Source organism: Thunnus thynnus, chromosome 17 (genome assembly GCF_963924715.1).
Source record: "Thunnus thynnus chromosome 17, fThuThy2.1, whole genome shotgun sequence".
Classification (NCBI taxonomy): domain Eukaryota; kingdom Metazoa; phylum Chordata; class Actinopteri; order Scombriformes; family Scombridae; genus Thunnus; species Thunnus thynnus.
The window spans coordinates 5557663-5575025 of NC_089533.1; the positions used below are offsets into that span (position 1 = coordinate 5557663).

General features: G+C 40.1%; 2 protein-coding genes across 4 annotated transcripts; one reads left to right on the forward strand and one right to left on the reverse strand.

Moving 5' to 3' along the window:
- Nucleotides 1–35: 35 nt before the first annotated feature.
- Nucleotides 36–11687, reverse strand: hsd17b14 (hydroxysteroid (17-beta) dehydrogenase 14). Of its 2 annotated transcripts, none has more exons than XM_067570177.1 (9): nt 11002–11687; nt 6658–6696; nt 6258–6355; nt 5691–5757; nt 5490–5581; nt 5011–5115; nt 3953–4020; nt 3351–3447; nt 36–1336 (listed from the first exon to the last, which is right to left on the reverse strand). In XM_067570177.1, the coding sequence occupies exons 1-9, from the start codon at nt 11078–11080 to the stop codon at nt 1190–1192; spliced, it is 792 nt and encodes a 263-aa protein (XP_067426278.1). In that variant the 5' UTR covers nt 11081–11687; the 3' UTR covers nt 36–1189. The 2 variants fall into 2 exon arrangements, with proteins under 2 accessions (XP_067426278.1, XP_067426277.1); XM_067570176.1 differs by lacking the exon at nt 11002–11687 and adding an exon at nt 6789–7473.
- On the forward strand, nt 8278–16642 carry kcna7 (potassium voltage-gated channel, shaker-related subfamily, member 7). Of its 2 annotated transcripts, XM_067570172.1 has the most exons (4): nt 8278–9104; nt 9374–9408; nt 9667–10423; nt 13714–16642. In XM_067570172.1, the coding sequence occupies exons 3-4, from the start codon at nt 9719–9721 to the stop codon at nt 14647–14649; spliced, it is 1641 nt and encodes a 546-aa protein (XP_067426273.1). In that variant the 5' UTR covers nt 8278–9104; nt 9374–9408; nt 9667–9718; the 3' UTR covers nt 14650–16642. The 2 variants fall into 2 exon arrangements, with proteins under 2 accessions (XP_067426273.1, XP_067426272.1); XM_067570171.1 differs by having other exon boundaries at nt 8278–9408.
- Nucleotides 16643–17363: the final 721 nt, after the last annotated feature.

Here is a 17363-nt window from a genome sequence, read left to right on the forward strand (position 1 = left end):
GCCTCAACATCAGCATATTAATAAAAATAGTAATCTAGTTGTAGTAACCGGCTTTATTAACCAGCAAGGTCTCATTCAAGAAGTCATTGAAGGCGTGACACAAGCGTGACATTTGATTGGTGGACGCCAGTTGGCACAAAAGGGGAGGTTATTAGAGGTCAAATGACTTGACGCTGATTGGTGGAGCAGTGGGGAGTGGTGCAGGTCCTGTTACATTTGGTCAGGATGCCAACATGTATAGGCTCCTATATGAAAGCATCATATTTATGCAGCCAGCACACATGAACATGAGTATAATCCACTGGTGGAAGAAAAATACCAGTACAGCAAAGTAAAAATACTCCATTACAAGTAAAAGTCCTGCATGAAAAATCCTACTACAGTAAAAGTATATGAGTATTAGCTGCAAAATATACCTGAAGTATTAAAGTACTCATTTCGTCCCGACTGATATATTATTATAAATGACATCATTAGATTATTAATACTGAAGCATCAGTGTTAGAGCAGCATGTTACTGTTTCAACTACTTTATATACAGTTAGCTAGTTTAGTCCAGTGGTTCCCAACCTAAGGGTCGGGCCCTTCCAAAAGGTCAGCAGATAAATCTGAGGGGTCGTGAGATGATTAATGGGAGAGGAAAGAAGAAAAAACAAAGTTCTGATACACAAATCTGTTTTCAGTTTTTGGACTTTTTCTCTAATCTTTGATTTTTGCTGAAATATTGGATCATTTGAACATTTATTGAAATGAAAGCATGTGAGAAGTTTAGAGGGAAAAATCACTATTTGGTGGAGCTGTTAACAACTCATAGACATGTGAAATGTGACCCCGACTACACACTGCTTTTTGTAAGACGTCAAAAGCCAAAAAGGTTGGAAACCACTGGTTTCATCTTTAACAATGTGTTGTATTTTAAAAGCTTGTTATATTATCCATTGTGTCAAATCTTCATCTGAAAAGTAGCTAAAGCTGTCAGACAAATGCAGTGGAGTAGAAAGTGGAAGTATAAAGTAGCATAAAATGGAAATAAAGTAAAGTACAAGTACTTCATAATTGTATTTAAGTACAGTACTTGAGTAAATGTACTTAGTTACTTTCCTCCACTGGTATAATCTGCTTTTTAAAACAATTATCTGTTAAACCAACTATCCCACAACCATGAGGAGTCTTTGGAGGGCCGGAGGAGTCAGGATGGGATCTGACTCTTGAAGCCGTAGTTGAGTTCGGCTCCTCCGCTGAGCAGCAGGTCTATCCCGGTGCAGAAAGTGGCATCGGCAGCGAGATACAGGGCAGCCAGTCCACACTCCGCCTCAGTCCCCATACGACCCATCAGCTGTTAGAGAAAGAAAAACGTGTCACTTCTCATTCTTGTTCAATTCCCAACGGCGCAAGTTTGTGTTTGCACTGGGTACGTGCCTCGTGTTTGAGTGTCTGTTCCCACAGTTACTGCTGGACTGTTATCACACTAACAGGCTCCGAGCTATTTCCCATGTAGAGGAAACATGAACAAAATTGGTTGCAGATGCTCTGTTTTTTTCCTCACTCTTTGCTTCCAGGAACTAACAAGTTCCTCAAAGTTTCTCCACTGATCTTAACTCAGTCGGCCAACAACTGAGAAAAACTACAAACTTCCTGATGACACATATGATGAACATTTGGTTTTGCATCCTCCCTCCATTATCAATGTCAAAATAACCAGAAAGACTAAATATTAGAGTAAACTATAAAAGCTGCAACAGTATTTTACACAAACCAGCGACAAAATTTATACTGTAACACTAAAATCTAATATCAACACTATGGATCATAATAAGATTCTGGATGATAAAATATTCACATGTATTAAGATTAGTGGTCCTTTGCATTCATTTATCTAAAATCTTTTCTTATATTTTTATACTTAAACTATGAAGATTTTGCTGATTTTGCATTTTTGCCTTTATTTACACTTTGTCATTTTCTATTTTTGAGTTTTTGATAGTTTCTTGCTATATGGATGTAGCTGTAATGTATGATAACATTATGAGATTTATGATGAATTGGCATTTTTGCTCATATTTATGTTTTGTCATTTTCTATTTATGACTTTTAGATAGTTTATTGCTGTAATGCTTAAATGTATAATATGTATGATAACATAGTAAGATTTATGATAACTGGTATTTTTCCCCTTAATTTACTTTTTCTATTTTTGACCTTTACATATAGATTGGAGGTAATATGGATGTTGCTGATACCAGTGGAATATATACAATGAAATGACATTTTTGTCCTTGTGCAAAATATCATTTTCTCCTTTTGACTTTCAGATAGTTTGCTGCTGTATGGATGTTGCTGTAATGTTTAAATATATGATAACATACTAAGATTTATGATAAACTGGCACAAATTGTTGACTTTTGTATAGATTTAGATAACATGGACATCGCTGTAGTGTTTTAAGTATGATACCATTGTCAGATTTATGATTAAATGGTATTTTTCTAATCATTTTTTTAATCTATAGTATGATGTTTTCTTCACTTATGGAGCTGTTGTGATGTTTGCACATAAACCTGATGAAGGTAGAAGAGACGTCGTAAACTATTAAATATTCCAGCAGGAAGCTACAAACTATGTGGGACATTTTTATTCATACTGAACAAAACATATGAGATTAAATTAGATTAGAAATGTTTGTCAGAAACTGTTATAATGCTACTGTATCACACTGTCCAGACTTCTTCCAGTATGAATAATGAAGTGCAAGCTGAGACTCTGTTAGATCACAGTCTCGTCTCTCGTCTTTATAGTATCACATCGTTAGCTTTAAATCTTTCATCCTACTGGGGAGAAAAGAGAAAGCAATCAATTTGCACGACAAAAAGAGCATCCGGTTGCAAAAACACTCTCAGGGAACGAGGGTGTAACAACATTTACAACCCAATAGACAGACCACAGTGCAGTTTGGATCATTAACACAACAATGTTGCCGAGACCGGCAGCTTCACCATAATCATCCCCGTAATGGTTTACAGAGAAACCTGCAGGCCTTCACTGAGTTTTTACTGGTTTTCCAGTTTAGCAGCTGAGCAGAAACCAAACGTTTCTCTGCAGGTGACAGAAGACAACTTCTCTTTAAAGATTATTGTGCTGCATTTTCTTTACAACTTACCTGTTTAATGCTGCTAAAAACCAAAGCCTGTAATACAGAACAACTTAACACCCGCAAGACCAACCAGCTTTGTCTTTTGTGCCGTTGCAAAACCTGTCGAGACCTCAGTTAGTTCACTTCCTCCTCAAACATCTTCCTCATCTTTCTATCTATACCATGTGTAGGAAGCTCATGTCCCTCAGTGAGAACTTGCCTGAGCGTTTTCTCCCGTTTTAATGGCCGCTGCAGCGTCTGGTGTCTGTCCTGCTAATTCTTCCCACAGAGGCGTCATCACATTACCTGGAGAGATGCTGCAACAAATGGCAGACAGTATAATTAGGCAGGAAAGGGTAATATTAGGTTTCTAGGCAGTTAAAATACTTGAAGATACTATATACTTTATACCAGGTGCTCTAAGACCAGTAGACTAGTGTTGAAATGATTAATTAATTAATGGTAAATGGTTTTATGTCTTTTATCAAGTAGAATAGCAAAGATTCTGTACTTAAATGTGACTCGATGCAAGATATTACACACTTTTCTAACATTTGAAGACTTAATGTTTAATTAGTTTATCAAAAAAATTATACTTAAGACTCTTAAATAGACACGAGGTTATGAACTTGTTCCAGGAAAGATATTTGCTGTTAATTTGAATTTCCAAACATCCTGCACTTTACATTTAAATATGTGGTTAAGTGGTGAGAGGGAATTTTAAATATTCCCTTGTTGGGGTTAATAGTGAAAGAAGTCATGGAAGAATGAACCTGTAACAGAGAGGAACCAGATTTGAACACAGAAACCAGTTTTTCTCACCAGTTGACTCTCACATTGTAACGACTCTCGTCCACAGCCATCGCCTTTGTCATGGCGATGATCGCCCCCTTGTGGGAAAAAGATCACATCACATGACTCCTTTCTCCAACTGAGAGTAAAGCAGTGGTGGAAGAAATATTCACATCCTTTACTTAAATTAATGCACCAATACAGCAAAGTAAAAATACTCCATTACAAGTAAAAGTCCTGCATGAAAAATCTGCTTCAGTATCAGTACATAAGTATTATGAGCTTGATGTAGTTAAAGTATTGCAGTAAAAGTAGTGGTTTGGTCCCTCTGACTGATATATTATTATATATGACATCATTAGATTATTAATAGTGAAGCATCAGTGTTAGAGCAGCATGTTACTGTTGTAGCTGCTGGAGGTGGAGCTAGTTTCAACTACTTTATATACAGTTAGCTAGTTTAGTCCAGTGGTTCTCAACCTAGGGGTCGGGGCCCTCCAAAGGGTCAGCAGATAAATCTGAGGGGTCGTGAGATGATTAATGGGAGAGGAAAGAAGAAAAAACAAAGTTCTGATACACAAATCTGTTTTCAGGTTTTGGACTTTTTCTCTAATCTTTGATTTTTGCTGAAATATTGGATCATTTGAACATTTATTGAAATGAGAGCATGTGAGAAGTTTAGAGGGAAAAATCACTATTTGGTGGAGCTGTTAACAACTCATAGACATGTGAAATGTGACCCCGACTACACACTGCTTTTTGTAAGACGTCAAAAGACAAAAAGGTTGGAAACCACTGGTTTCATCTTTAACAATGTGTTGTATTTTAAAAGCTTGTTATATTATCCATTGTGTCAAATCTTCATCTGAAAAGTAACTAAAGCTGTCAAATAAATGTAGTGGAGTAGAAAGTAGAATACTTCCTTCTGAAATGTAGTGGAGTGGAAGTATAAAGTAGCATCAAATATAAATACTCAAGTAAAGCACAAGTACCTCAAAATTGTATTTAAGTACAATACTTGAGTAAATGTACTTACTTTAGTAAAGAGATGATGAAGTGTGGACACATGTTGTGGACGATGAACTCACCTTGGTAGCGACATACGGTGCAGCATCTTTCTGACCGATGGATCCCACCAGACTGGAAACATTGATGATGTTTCCATGACGCTGACGCAAGTACGGCAACGCATACTGCAGAGAGAGTGAGACCTCCAGTCAATTCAAAGATCCTACATGTTTTAGCGCTGCACTAATTTGTTGATTAACTGATTGACAATTGATCATCAACTATTTTGATAATAAATTAATTGTGTATCTGATTTCAGCTTCTTAAATGTGAATATTTTCTGGGGGTTTTTTGTCCTTTTGTCAATCAATCAAGTTAGATAACCGTTAGATTAATTGATAATGAAATTAATCGTTGGCTGCAGCCCTAATATACTGTACTTATAAGTATCTATGAGTGTGTATGTGTGTGTGTGTGTGTGTGTGTGTGTGTGTGTGTGTGTTCGGAGGAGGCAGTTATCATTCAATTATTTGCCTTTTTAAGAAGTCGGAAACTTTACTTTAGAAGCCAAGAAGTAGCTGATGAGGTTCAGATTCAGCAGATCTCTGAACTCCTCCGCTGTGGTGTCGTCAGTAGATTTATGAGGAGGGTCTGAGGAGGAAGATTTAAATTTAAAAAAAAAAAAAAAAGAGAGACAAATGAAATAAAAGCAGCATCCTCATGATCTGTTCAGAGGACAAAACAGAAGTGTGAGACTCACGCCACCCCGCGTTGTTGACCAGGCAGTCGATGTGTCCGTAACGCTCCACTGTGACTGCGATCAATCTCTGAGGAGACACAATCACACCTTCAATCCAGATGAATTTCAACAAGCAGACCAGAGAAACCAGTTATGAACAAAAGAGCCGCAACAGAAAGCAAACAGAGGACAAAGCAAACACACAGAACTGGTTGTTGAGTTTAGTGCAATGACTAGTTTTGCAACATCAAGATAAGCGTGAGAGAAAAATCTCAGATATATACACACAACTGAGTATAACAGACAAGGAAACAAAATACGAATTTGGATATTATCTTAAACACATATTAGCTTCATATTAAATATATGTTGGATATTCTGCCTTATCTCAGCGTGAGACTGTTGCTCTAAATACTGTAACTCCGTGTTGGCCTTGAGGTCACATCAGGTGATGAACTGGACACAATGTCATCCTCTGGTCTTGTGATCATGAGGACACTCTGTTCATTTCATAAGGGAGCTATAAAAATCTATAAAATCTATCAAATCTATGCACAGTATAACCAGAACAAGAAAGCAGCACTTTACCTTGATGTCTTCCTCTTTGGAGACGTCACACGTGACAAATTTGCATAAACCTGGACCTGATTTGTTTAGCTCTGCCTCGAGAGCCTCACCTGCTGCACCTGTAACACATCATTGACTGTGGTGAAATTCACATTTTATATTAATTATTTCAGTACACACACACACACACATATATATATATATATATATATATATATATATATGTGTGTGTGTGTGTGTGTGTGTGTGTGTGTGTGTGTATTTGCTTAGGTTTTACTCGATGCATATATTGTACTATTAAAAACATATCACTCAAATTCATATTCACAATAGGTGATGGACAAAATGTGGTGATATGACCTATATATAGCCTTTTGCATTCAATATAGAAAAAAATAGAATAAAAAGCAAGATTACTAACCTCCTCTTGCACAAAACACCACTTTAGCACCGTTCTCCACTGAAAGAGAGAAGTGTGAAATGTTTAGTGCGCCACTTCCTGCTCTAATCACAAGCAAATCAACAGGAAAACATGACACCAAACTACCGTACCAAACACTCTGACAATCCCCCTGCCAATGCCTTTGGACCCTCCAGTGACAATCGTAACTTTGTTGTGGTAGCGGAGGGACATTTTGGCTTTGATGGTCGTAAAAAAAAAGACGCGAAAACGCCGCGCGGCTGTCAGACAGCGCCGCTTGTTTCACCGCAGCTCTGCTCTTTGTTTTCTTTAATTTTTCACAGCTGGTCCGCGTCTCCTCCACTTCATCCACAAACTTCACTCATCACCGCTTATCACAAAAGTTTATATGTGAGGTTCAAAGTTCCACAAAATCATGGGGGGTTTGCTCTGCTGCGTTCAGGTGCAACCGGAAGTATCGGAGATCACAATGTTCCCGCAGAAACGGTACAAATCTTGATGCTACGATGTTTCCTTTAATAAACACCAAGAAGCTGTAAATATAATCTGGTAAAATATTGTAAAACCGTTATGGCTTGTACACCTGCTGTATCTCAACAATAAACACAGCAGGAATACTATTGATATCAATCATATCAATAATTGTATTTTCAGGAAGAAGTTTTAAAAGGGAGGCTAGAGACGTGCTTAACATACAGAAAATTTTAAAAAACACAACTATGACTGAAATCTAGTTAGGAGGCTACCAAGTCTAAAGAGTCTACAGCCATGCTAGCAGCTCTGTTAACATGCTAACATCACATGTTACAATGCTAACATGTTCATGCTAACTAGTTGTAATATTAGCCATGTTAGTGTGTTAGCATGCTAACATTTTTAGGGCTGCCACTAACGATTATCTTCATTATTGATTAATCTCTGTTACACAAATGTCTTGTTTTATCCTGACTAACAGTCCACAACCCAAAGATATTCAGTTTAATATCATAGAAGACAAAAAAAAACAATTAACTGATTCTCAAATAGTTGGCAATTAATTTTCTGTTGATCGACTAATCGATTTATCAACTAATCATTGTAGCTCTAAACGTTTCTAAATTAGCACCAAACATTTGGTAAAGCTGTGACTGATGTCATAGGTTTCACAGGTATTTGGGCATAAACCAAAGTATTGGACAAAATGAAATTTTAACTAGATGACGGCGCTCTAAGAGGCAAAGGATGACCAACGTTCTTACGTTTTTTACATCTGATTCTGAAAGGACATTACCAGGTGTACAAAATTTCATGGCAATCCAAAAACTCCAAAATGCCAACCTCTGTGAATGTCTGCACATCATTTTATGGCAAATCATCCAACACTTGTTGAGTTATTTCAGTCTGAATCAAAGTGGTTGAAGCCATGTCTACAGCCATGCTGCTAGTGTGGCTATAAATGAATTAAAATCCTAAATTCTGCATAAAACATTGAAGTAAATTGTGTTGATACAGTCTAATTTCTTATTTTCCCCCAAAAGCAACTGAATGTAGCAGACGGCTGCATTTACAATTCTGAAAAGTGAGAAATTGGAGTTTATGTGGAGCATTTGAAGGCAACATTTGCAAAGTGCGTCTGTCAATAAAGCGTGTTATGGGAGTTGTAGTTTTACTGCAGCGCCACACAAATGCTTGAGTTTAGATTTCATGATGTGTCTAAAATAACTACAGTCTACCAGATTTATACTTATAGTAAAATAAAATGAAGACACCAATAAAAAATATACTCACCACATGTTTGTGGTCAAATTCTTTTTATCCCAGAGTATAAATCATGATAATTACTAACACAACTCTTTTTTAAAAATCCTTTTCTTTTTTTTTGACATAAACTTTTTGGCCTCTGCTATGTGAGTATGCAAGTTCATGTCCACACGCGTGTGCAAATATGTACAGTATGTTTAAGAGAAAGAGAGGGGTTAAGAGGTTGACATATTTTCGGGCAGGAAGGGTTACGGGGGGTTAGAAAGAAGGAGGTGAAGAAACAGCGGTGGCTCTTGGGCTAGGAGAGGGTCGAAGATTGAATTTCTGCCTGACAGCATTCCCCGAGGGTGTACCGAGCGTGAGAGAGAGCACAAGGGAGAAAGTGAAGACAGTGAGTGACCTACAAACAAGCATAACTATCTTCACTTCACCCCGGTTACAGATTAACACTACAGGAGCCACTGAAGGAGCCACGCTGCTCCCTCTGCCTCCTCCCATCCCCTCCCTCCTCCCTCCTCCCAAACCAACATCACACATCATGATGAGGCAATCGATAGACTAAACTGATTCACAAGGAGGGAATGGTTCAGCCCCAAAAGACACCCTTAGGTGGAGGTAGAGGAGGAGAAAGTCATGGTGATTCTCTGGATGTGTGATTAGTTTGAATCAGCTGCTCTGGCAGACAGACGTGTGAGAGGAGGAAGCCGGTATCAGTTTGTTTCCCACTGGTTGCACTGGTCATTGTGATAAACTGGTCGTGAGCATGAAGTTTCTTGCATGTAGAGAGATTTTTTTGCATGGAGTGTGTGCACAGTGTGATTTTCAGTAAAATGTTGCAGAAATCTACAAATAATTGCTAAACCAGAGGGAATTTTATTACTAATTCTGATTTGTTTTTAATTGTATGGTCAGCAATTTTCAATGTAGCACGTTTCTACTCACTCTTAATGTAATTTTTCTTGTTTCTAATGTGCAGAAAATTGCTCAGTTGAATTCACAGAAAACACTGAGGTAAGATTTTGATGTTTATATTTTATTGACTGGTTAATAAATGTTCTAGGATAATAATGATGTGTTATTAGTGATGCTGTGTAACTGCTAGTTGGATGTTTTGGCAAAAACAAAACAACTAAAGGACAATTTATTTTATGTGAAAAAGATTTATATGCACAAAAGTAGTAGATATACCTTATACTGTTTAATTTATTTTCATTTTTTCTGTTCTGTTGTTTCTGCATCGCCAGGTTAACCTTATTTTCTTTCCTCCAGAGCAAAGAGACAAGAAAAGTAAGACAGGAAAGAGAAAATCAAAGGTTGAGAGATGGATAAAAAAGACAAGGGAGGAGGTAAAGGAGGCACAGAGGGAGGAGGGCAGACAGAAGAAAAACAGAAAGCTGAGGAGGCCGGTGATGAAGACAAGTGGACCAAAGATCAGCACAACAAGCTGGAGAGGGAGAGCAGCGAGACGGAGCCGAGCGGGGAGGCCAGGAGGGAGAACCGTCGCTGTCAGTGGAGGAGCGGCTGGGCTCTGACTGAGCGCCTGGCCATCAACGTGTCAGGGATGCGTTATGAGACCCAGCTGCGCACCCTCGCTCAGTTCCCGGACTCCCTGCTGGGTGACCCCCGTAAACGACTTCGCTACTTTGACCCGCTGCATAATGAACTCTTCCTGGACAGGAGCCGGGTCTGCTTTGATGCCATCTTGTACTTCTACCAGTCAGGCGGGAGGCTACGGAGGCCCGCCAACGTCCCTCTGGACATGTTTTTGGAGGAGCTGTGCTTCTATGAGCTCGGAGAGGAGATCATCGACCGCTTCAAGGAGGACGAAGGCTTCGCCAAGGAGGAGGAGAGGCCTTTACCCAGCAACGATTTACAGCGTCGCCTCTGGATGCTGTTTGAGTATCCGGAGTCCTCAAGCGGCGCTCGGATCATCGCCATCATTAGCGTTGCGGTCATCGTGATTTCCATTCTCATCTTCTGCCTGGAGACTCTGCCTGAGTTCAGGAATGAGAAGGAACGGAGGGAGGTGAGGAGGGGCTGTGTGATGGGTTACATGATGCTACTTGTTGGATTGTTGGATTCACAAGGCTGCAGATGGAAATTCACATGAACGAGGGAGAAAACCATATGGGTGAAGGAACGGGGGGAAAGTAGCTGACGGGGTGCAAAGAGAACAGATGTTAACGCTGCCAGGAAATGATGAGGTGAACATTGAAGGACAACAGGTGCTGACAGGTGTCACTTTGCCAAACATAAACCAACTCTCACGGTACAAGGTGAAAACAGTTTTATCTCCTTTATCAACTGCTGGAGAAAAAAACTGAAGGCTGAGTAGGAGAAAAAAAATGCAGAATTTGCAGTTCAAGTTACAAAAACAATCTCAAGATCGCGGAAAAGGAAAGCAAGGTCAGCAGATAGAGAATAGAGACGGCGAGGGCAAGCTTTTCTCGATATTATTTTGGACTTGTCATTAAATCTGATCCACTTAGATTGAGAGGGAGGAATGAAGGAGATGAGGAGAGCAGTTAAACCACCGGTGGAAAAACATGAGTAAGGAAAGAAGAGAGGAGAAACTGAGACAGAGCAGGTTTGATGGAGGTTTACCGTTAGAGGAGGGATACGTTTTGGAGATGCAATCCCTCGTCAACCACTCAGGGACGACTGCCAGAGCCAACAAGTGCATTAAGATGGAGTGGATACCTCAAAAGTACTGAGAAAAGAGAGACCAGAAGGAGGTAGTAGTAGAGAGGCAAGTGTGAAAGCAAGGAAAGGAGATGAACATGTCTCACGTTACCCCTTGGAGATCTAAAGGGCTATATATAGGGGGAAGGACAACTCTAAGAGCACATCAACACATAAACAAACGTCTATATTAATAAACGCTGTGACTCATAGACACTGAAAACGGCATGGAAAAGAGGCTCGCAGATCAACTTTTCTGATGACCGACGCAAAATGAAATTAGCCTCGCTCACGCTCCGATAGCATGGAGACGATTCCGGGGGTCCGAGCAGGAGAGGTGACACGGAGCAGCGTGTGTTGGATTTACGCTCCCCATCACCACCTCCACCTCTCCGTTACTCCTATACATAGATAGAAACACTCGTGATCAGAGCACCGGTCGCTTTGGACACTACACAAACAAACCTAAACCGACAGTCAACCCCCATGCAATCACTCAATTAACAGATGGCGGTGAAAATAGTTTGTTTGGTTCTGATGCTTTTATATGACAAGACCTAATATATACAGCTATAAATTATGTCTTTTAAATGGCTGGACAATCATGGTCTATGAAAATAAAGGGGTAGTTCAACAAAGTCACAAAAATGCTTATTTTCTTACTTACCTGTAGTTAGTTAATATAATGGAGGTGAATGAGATGTTTATGGTGCCCAAAGCATTAAAGTGGCCATATTGTGCACATTTCCAGGTCTATATTTTTATTCTAGGGCTCTACTGGAATATCTTTGCATGATTTACAGTTTAAAAAACTCCTTATATATCTTTTAAAGCCCTTTTACGCAGCCCCTCAGTTCAACCTCTGTCTGAAACAGGTCGTTTTAGCTTCTATAGCTTCTTTTAGCCCCCCTCCCGATGAGCCCACTCTGCTCTGGTTGGTTAGCTTCAGGAAGCTTCTGGTGACTCAGAAGGCTATGTAAACAAACAAAAGTAGGAGGATTTCACTACTTTTTCATGCCAACTTCTCAATTACATCCAGATGTGTTTGTGCCGGAATCCGATCCGAAACATGAAAGTAAACGCAAACAACACATGAAAAATCATTAGCAACAAAGACTACGGAATAGACGGCCATTTATAGGCATGCGTGACGAGCCGGTTTGAAGCCCAGAGTTGCTGTTTATGGTCGGCGTCATCTTTTCCATTCAGAGCCAGGACCTTTCCAATAAGGAGAGCGGGGTGTTTCCTTTTATGGTGTGGAAACATGCCCCGCTACCTCGGACCGAGGCTAACGCTAGCTTACTGGGAACACCCAAGCGCTGCACACTTGGATTAACATTAGCTACTTTAGCTAAATTGTGCTAACAGGGCAGCCATTGTAATCAAGTAACATTAAACTTAATAAAATATTGTGAATAGTCCCGGAGAGAAGCAGTTGTCAATCACAGCTGTCAATCAACACCCACACAGCAGACATCAAAGCTACTATAAGTCTTAAAATCTTATTAATGGAGCAATAATTTCCAAAATGACCACCAACACACTTATTAGAGGGCCTGAATTTAGCGATTGAGACCGTAATGACATGTTGAAAAAGGTAATTGACTTAGTATTTCTAGAGAGAAGTTGACACTTTTTGAATAGGAGTCGATTGGAGCCAGCATCTAGCAACCATTGATGACATTGCACTTTCAAGTAGTTCTGCATTTACTTCAGCCTTAAGCCGTGATAGTTGCCACTTAGGGAGTAACATGCAACAAAGGCCCCCAGCCAGACTCCGCAGAACCGCGGATGATGCAGTTCATGGTCAGCAACTTATCCCCTTTGGCAAACAGACCAGACCAGAACTGTTTTCTAACAGTGTCAGAAATGAGAAATGAGAGACGTAAATCTCTTTTAAGATGCAAGCATAATCTCGTGTGTGTGGTAGTGTTGCAAGCACTTCAGTTTGGATATAAAAAAACACGCAAGGACATGAAGCTGATGGATGGATACAAGCATAAAAAACATATAAATACACAGTGTTGGGAACAATGTGTGCTCGGAGGACATCAAAAGCTCAGGGTAACTCTATCTAACTTGTTACTTGTCACTAATGGCCAGTCATTTCAAACCTGCGCCTACTTCCCAGAAAAAAACACAAGCAGTCGGGGTTAAATGAAGTGTCAGATGCCGCAGCCGTGCCAGCGTCTGGTGTGTAACACAACCCAGAGTCACATGAACTTAATATTTTTTGTGCGTTTAAATATAGAGAAACTGATTTATATAAAAGTCTGCGAGGAAAAATAAAGCGGGGCAGTGAAAACGGAGAGGAGAGAAAACTTAGCAGAGTATCACAGACTCAATCGAATCCTGATGACAGATGTCATATTCCAAATGTGCTGAGGACAAACTTTCATGATAATCGCTTCTTCTCCTGTTTACGCCATCTTTGTTTTCTCTCTGTTTACCCGCTCATAACCCTCGTCTCCATGGAGCTTCCTCACCTTTCCCCTTTCTACTCATGTTTGATAAGCAACAGATGACAGAACATAAGTGGTTACAAAATCCCTTAGAAAAGAACATATACGCTTTGATTTTTTCAAATCGTAGAGTGCAACTGTAACCGCTTTTCTTTCATCCTTTGTTTTACAGAAATTCACCATCATACCTCACCCCACAATAGCGAACGAAACCATCATGGTCCCACCTGGCTTCACTCCCTTCCAGGACCCCTTCTTCATCGTGGAGACGATCTGCATCTGCTGGTTCTCCTTTGAACTCATTGTGCGCCTCATCTGCGCTCCGAACAAGATTCACTTCTTCAAAGACATCATGAATACTATCGATTTCCTCGCCATCATTCCCTATTTTGTCACGCTGGGCACCGAGCTGGTCAAAGACAAAGGCGCGCAGCCCTCCATGTCCCTGGCCCTCATCAGGGTCATCAGGCTGGTGAGGGTCTTCAGGATCTTCAAGCTCTCTCGTCACTCTAAGGGCCTCCAGATCCTGGGCCAGACGCTGAAGGCCAGCCTGCGAGAGCTCGCCCTGCTCATCTTCTTCCTCTTCATCGGAGTCATAATCTTCTCTAGTGCTGTCTACTTTGCAGAAGTGGACAGTCCCGACACGGCTTTCACAAGCATCCCGGAGGCTTTCTGGTGGGCCGTGGTGTCCATGACGACGGTCGGTTACGGGGACATGTATCCGGAGACGGTCGGCGGGAAGCTGGTGGGCTCCATGTGCGCCATCGCCGGCGTGCTCACCATCTCTTTGCCGGTGCCCGTCATTGTGTCCAACTTCAGCTATTTCTACCACCGTGGGATGGAGTGTGAGGACACTACGCAGTATCACCACGTCGCCACATCACTCTGGGAAAAGGACAAAGAGGACGATGAAGGGGAGGAAGATGAGGATGGGACGGACGAGGGGCCTGAATACATGGGAGATTATACACCCCTGTACGGGCAGGACAGGGGTATCTGCCCTCCTCTTAACGGGACTCTTCTGGCGGGACTTTGTGCAGGACATGCAGCTGGTGATCAGAGGGGGATAAACTTCTACCTCAAAGAACCTTTAGTCACTCAGGTTTGACAGAGAGCAGGACAGACAAGAGTTTTCATGTTAACACTCAAACACTGAGACTCAAGATGGAAAGATGCTGTTGAAATGGGAAAGGGAGGAGACGCATACAGTATGAAACACAAAGACTTGCAAGGCCCAGTTAATGCCGCTCATGTGATTATCGCTCAAAGATTTGAGACTTTTGTTCTACTCACCGATATAAGCATAAATAAATAAAAGATAATCTCTAAAAAATCCCTGCATGTCGTCACACAAAACATACTCCTGTTTATCCGGATTCCTTACAGAATCTTCCATCCAGCTGATGAATGAAAAATATTTATTTGCTGCACAATAAAATAGATTTTAACCACTTTCCTGAGTTGCGACTCTGTTTCTAAAACCAGACAAATATGGTTCCAGATGTGGTGCAGCCCACTGTAACTCATTGCTTGTATAAAATTCATCTAAACAAATAAACCTGATAATAAATACTTCATATTAAGCAACATGTTGCATCATCTTTGTTTGGCTGAATAAAAGAAGCCCAACTTAGAGGGTAATTTTAAAATATTTATATGCAAATTAAATAGTTTTCATTCCAGCTGGATGGAAAAGTGTTTGAAGAATCTAGAAACGACTTTAAAATTGAGAAAAGTGTTTCCAAATAAGCCGTGAGGTTCTTCACCGTTTGGCTCGGATCTGTCTTTTAGAAAAACAAACTCTTATCTCTCACTTGAATGTAATCATCAGTGAAAAAGTCTGAAATAAAATGTAATAGAAGTAAAAGTGATGATCACATGAGAGGACAGACACCAAAACTCAATTTGTACAACAAAAAGAGCTGATGATACTAGAATACAGAGACAGTGCTGCATACTGGATATCCATTCACTGCATATTTATCTAATTATGTTAAGTGAACTGCGATGTTGTTAACTGTTGCCGTGCACGTCGTTGTTGATGCACCACACTTGTCAGAGCTATGACAGAAATGCGGTTCTGTAATCTCGTGCTGACGCGGACAACAAAGAGATCGCTCATCGGCTGGCGCTGGTGCAGACAAGAGTTCATGTAGTTGGTCCGGAGCCAGTTTGTATGTTACACAGTGTAATGGATACGGAGCAGAGAGGAGCACAGAGAAAGCTGATCTCAGCTCAGAGACGGTATAGCTGCAGGCCTCCAGTTGACATTTCTGTTACAGTAATAAAGCCAAAACTGTACTCTGATGGTCCTGAGCTCAACTAGTCGCTACTGGAAACTACGTGGCTGTAGCCTTAGCAAGCATCACAGCTCATCACTTCATCTCAATTAACTCTCTATGTTAAACTGCACAGTGTAGATGTGTTATTAAAGCGATACTGAACCCTGAACCAAGCACTCACCTTCTGACGGTCTGAAAAGTGGCTGCAAAAATGTTTGTAGTTTCCTTCTTAAAGGATTAAGCTGTGATTTTGTATATTTTTCTTGTTGTCAACAAATCTCATGTGCAAAGCCAAACCAGAAATTAACTGATCTATTTACAAGTATTGTGTGTGTATTCAAAGCTTAATATATCTTAATCCATTGAACTATTAATGACACGAACTATTAAAAACATGTCAATGAGCCGCAGCGCTGCACTGGGTATCGTGTTCCTTCGTCATGAAGAGTTTATTTAGAAACGTCTCCAAAGACTAATAACAGCGATCATACTTTCAGCCTCTTGACTTTGTATTAAAGTTATTTACAATGTAGTGCAAAGTCAAGAGGTTGTGATATGAAGCACAACAAGCTAGCGAAACGCTGTAAACGGAACCATTTTTTCACACATGCTCAGTGGCGTCTACATTACACAGAACTACTCTCTGGAGGTAATTATTGTCTTAAAATGTCTACTAGATCATTTTAGACTGAGGTGGAAATCAGTAAGCAGCTGTTTTATGACACTATAACTGTATTAGTGTGATGTAGTCCCTTAAAGATACCCTTCAAACATGTTTTAAGACATGTAAATAATTTGTGAATAATAATTTGTATCTAATATAGTCTTTTTTCAAAAAGAAAGTTTACTTGACTTGTTAAAATACTTAAAAAGGCATCTTCTCCTTCTCTATTTCAAAAGTTTAACTGCTGGACACAAGATGGACAGTGTTTGTGCACCGGAGGTTTAAACATCACGTTGCGTAAATTGCAAACAGGACCAGGATTGGCTTCTGAACTCGTTGTGATGTCACAAAATCCTAATCCTAATGCTAATAAACTCTGATTTAAGGCGAGCGCAGAGAAACAAACTCTGCACGTACATCGCTCTGCACAGAGAAGCTCAAACATTCAAATGAAGTAAAAGAGTCATATATTCCTATAACTTTGTAAACTATCTCTTGATTGAATATCCAGAAAATGTTGAAATTTTTACTGCTGTCATGAGGGCGTCTGGGGTTTAAAGAGCCATATATTGTTAGAGAGAATACGGATGGACGGCAGAGAAGTGGGTTTATATCGTAGTGTATATTGTTAATAACTGTCATCACTAGAATCTATTGTAACTAACATGAATTCAATGAGCCACTCTTCTCTATTGGGAAAGAAAATACAAACTGTTTACAGTCAGTTTTTGAGCCTAAAGTAGGTGAATGATTGATGCTGAAAAGGTAGATTTTGTACGTTACCTTAAAAAAAAAAAAAAAGACAGATGAATGTGAGGTTTTATTTTTTGACAGAGCGGACGACCTACACGTATCCGGAGGACGGAAGGAGCTATG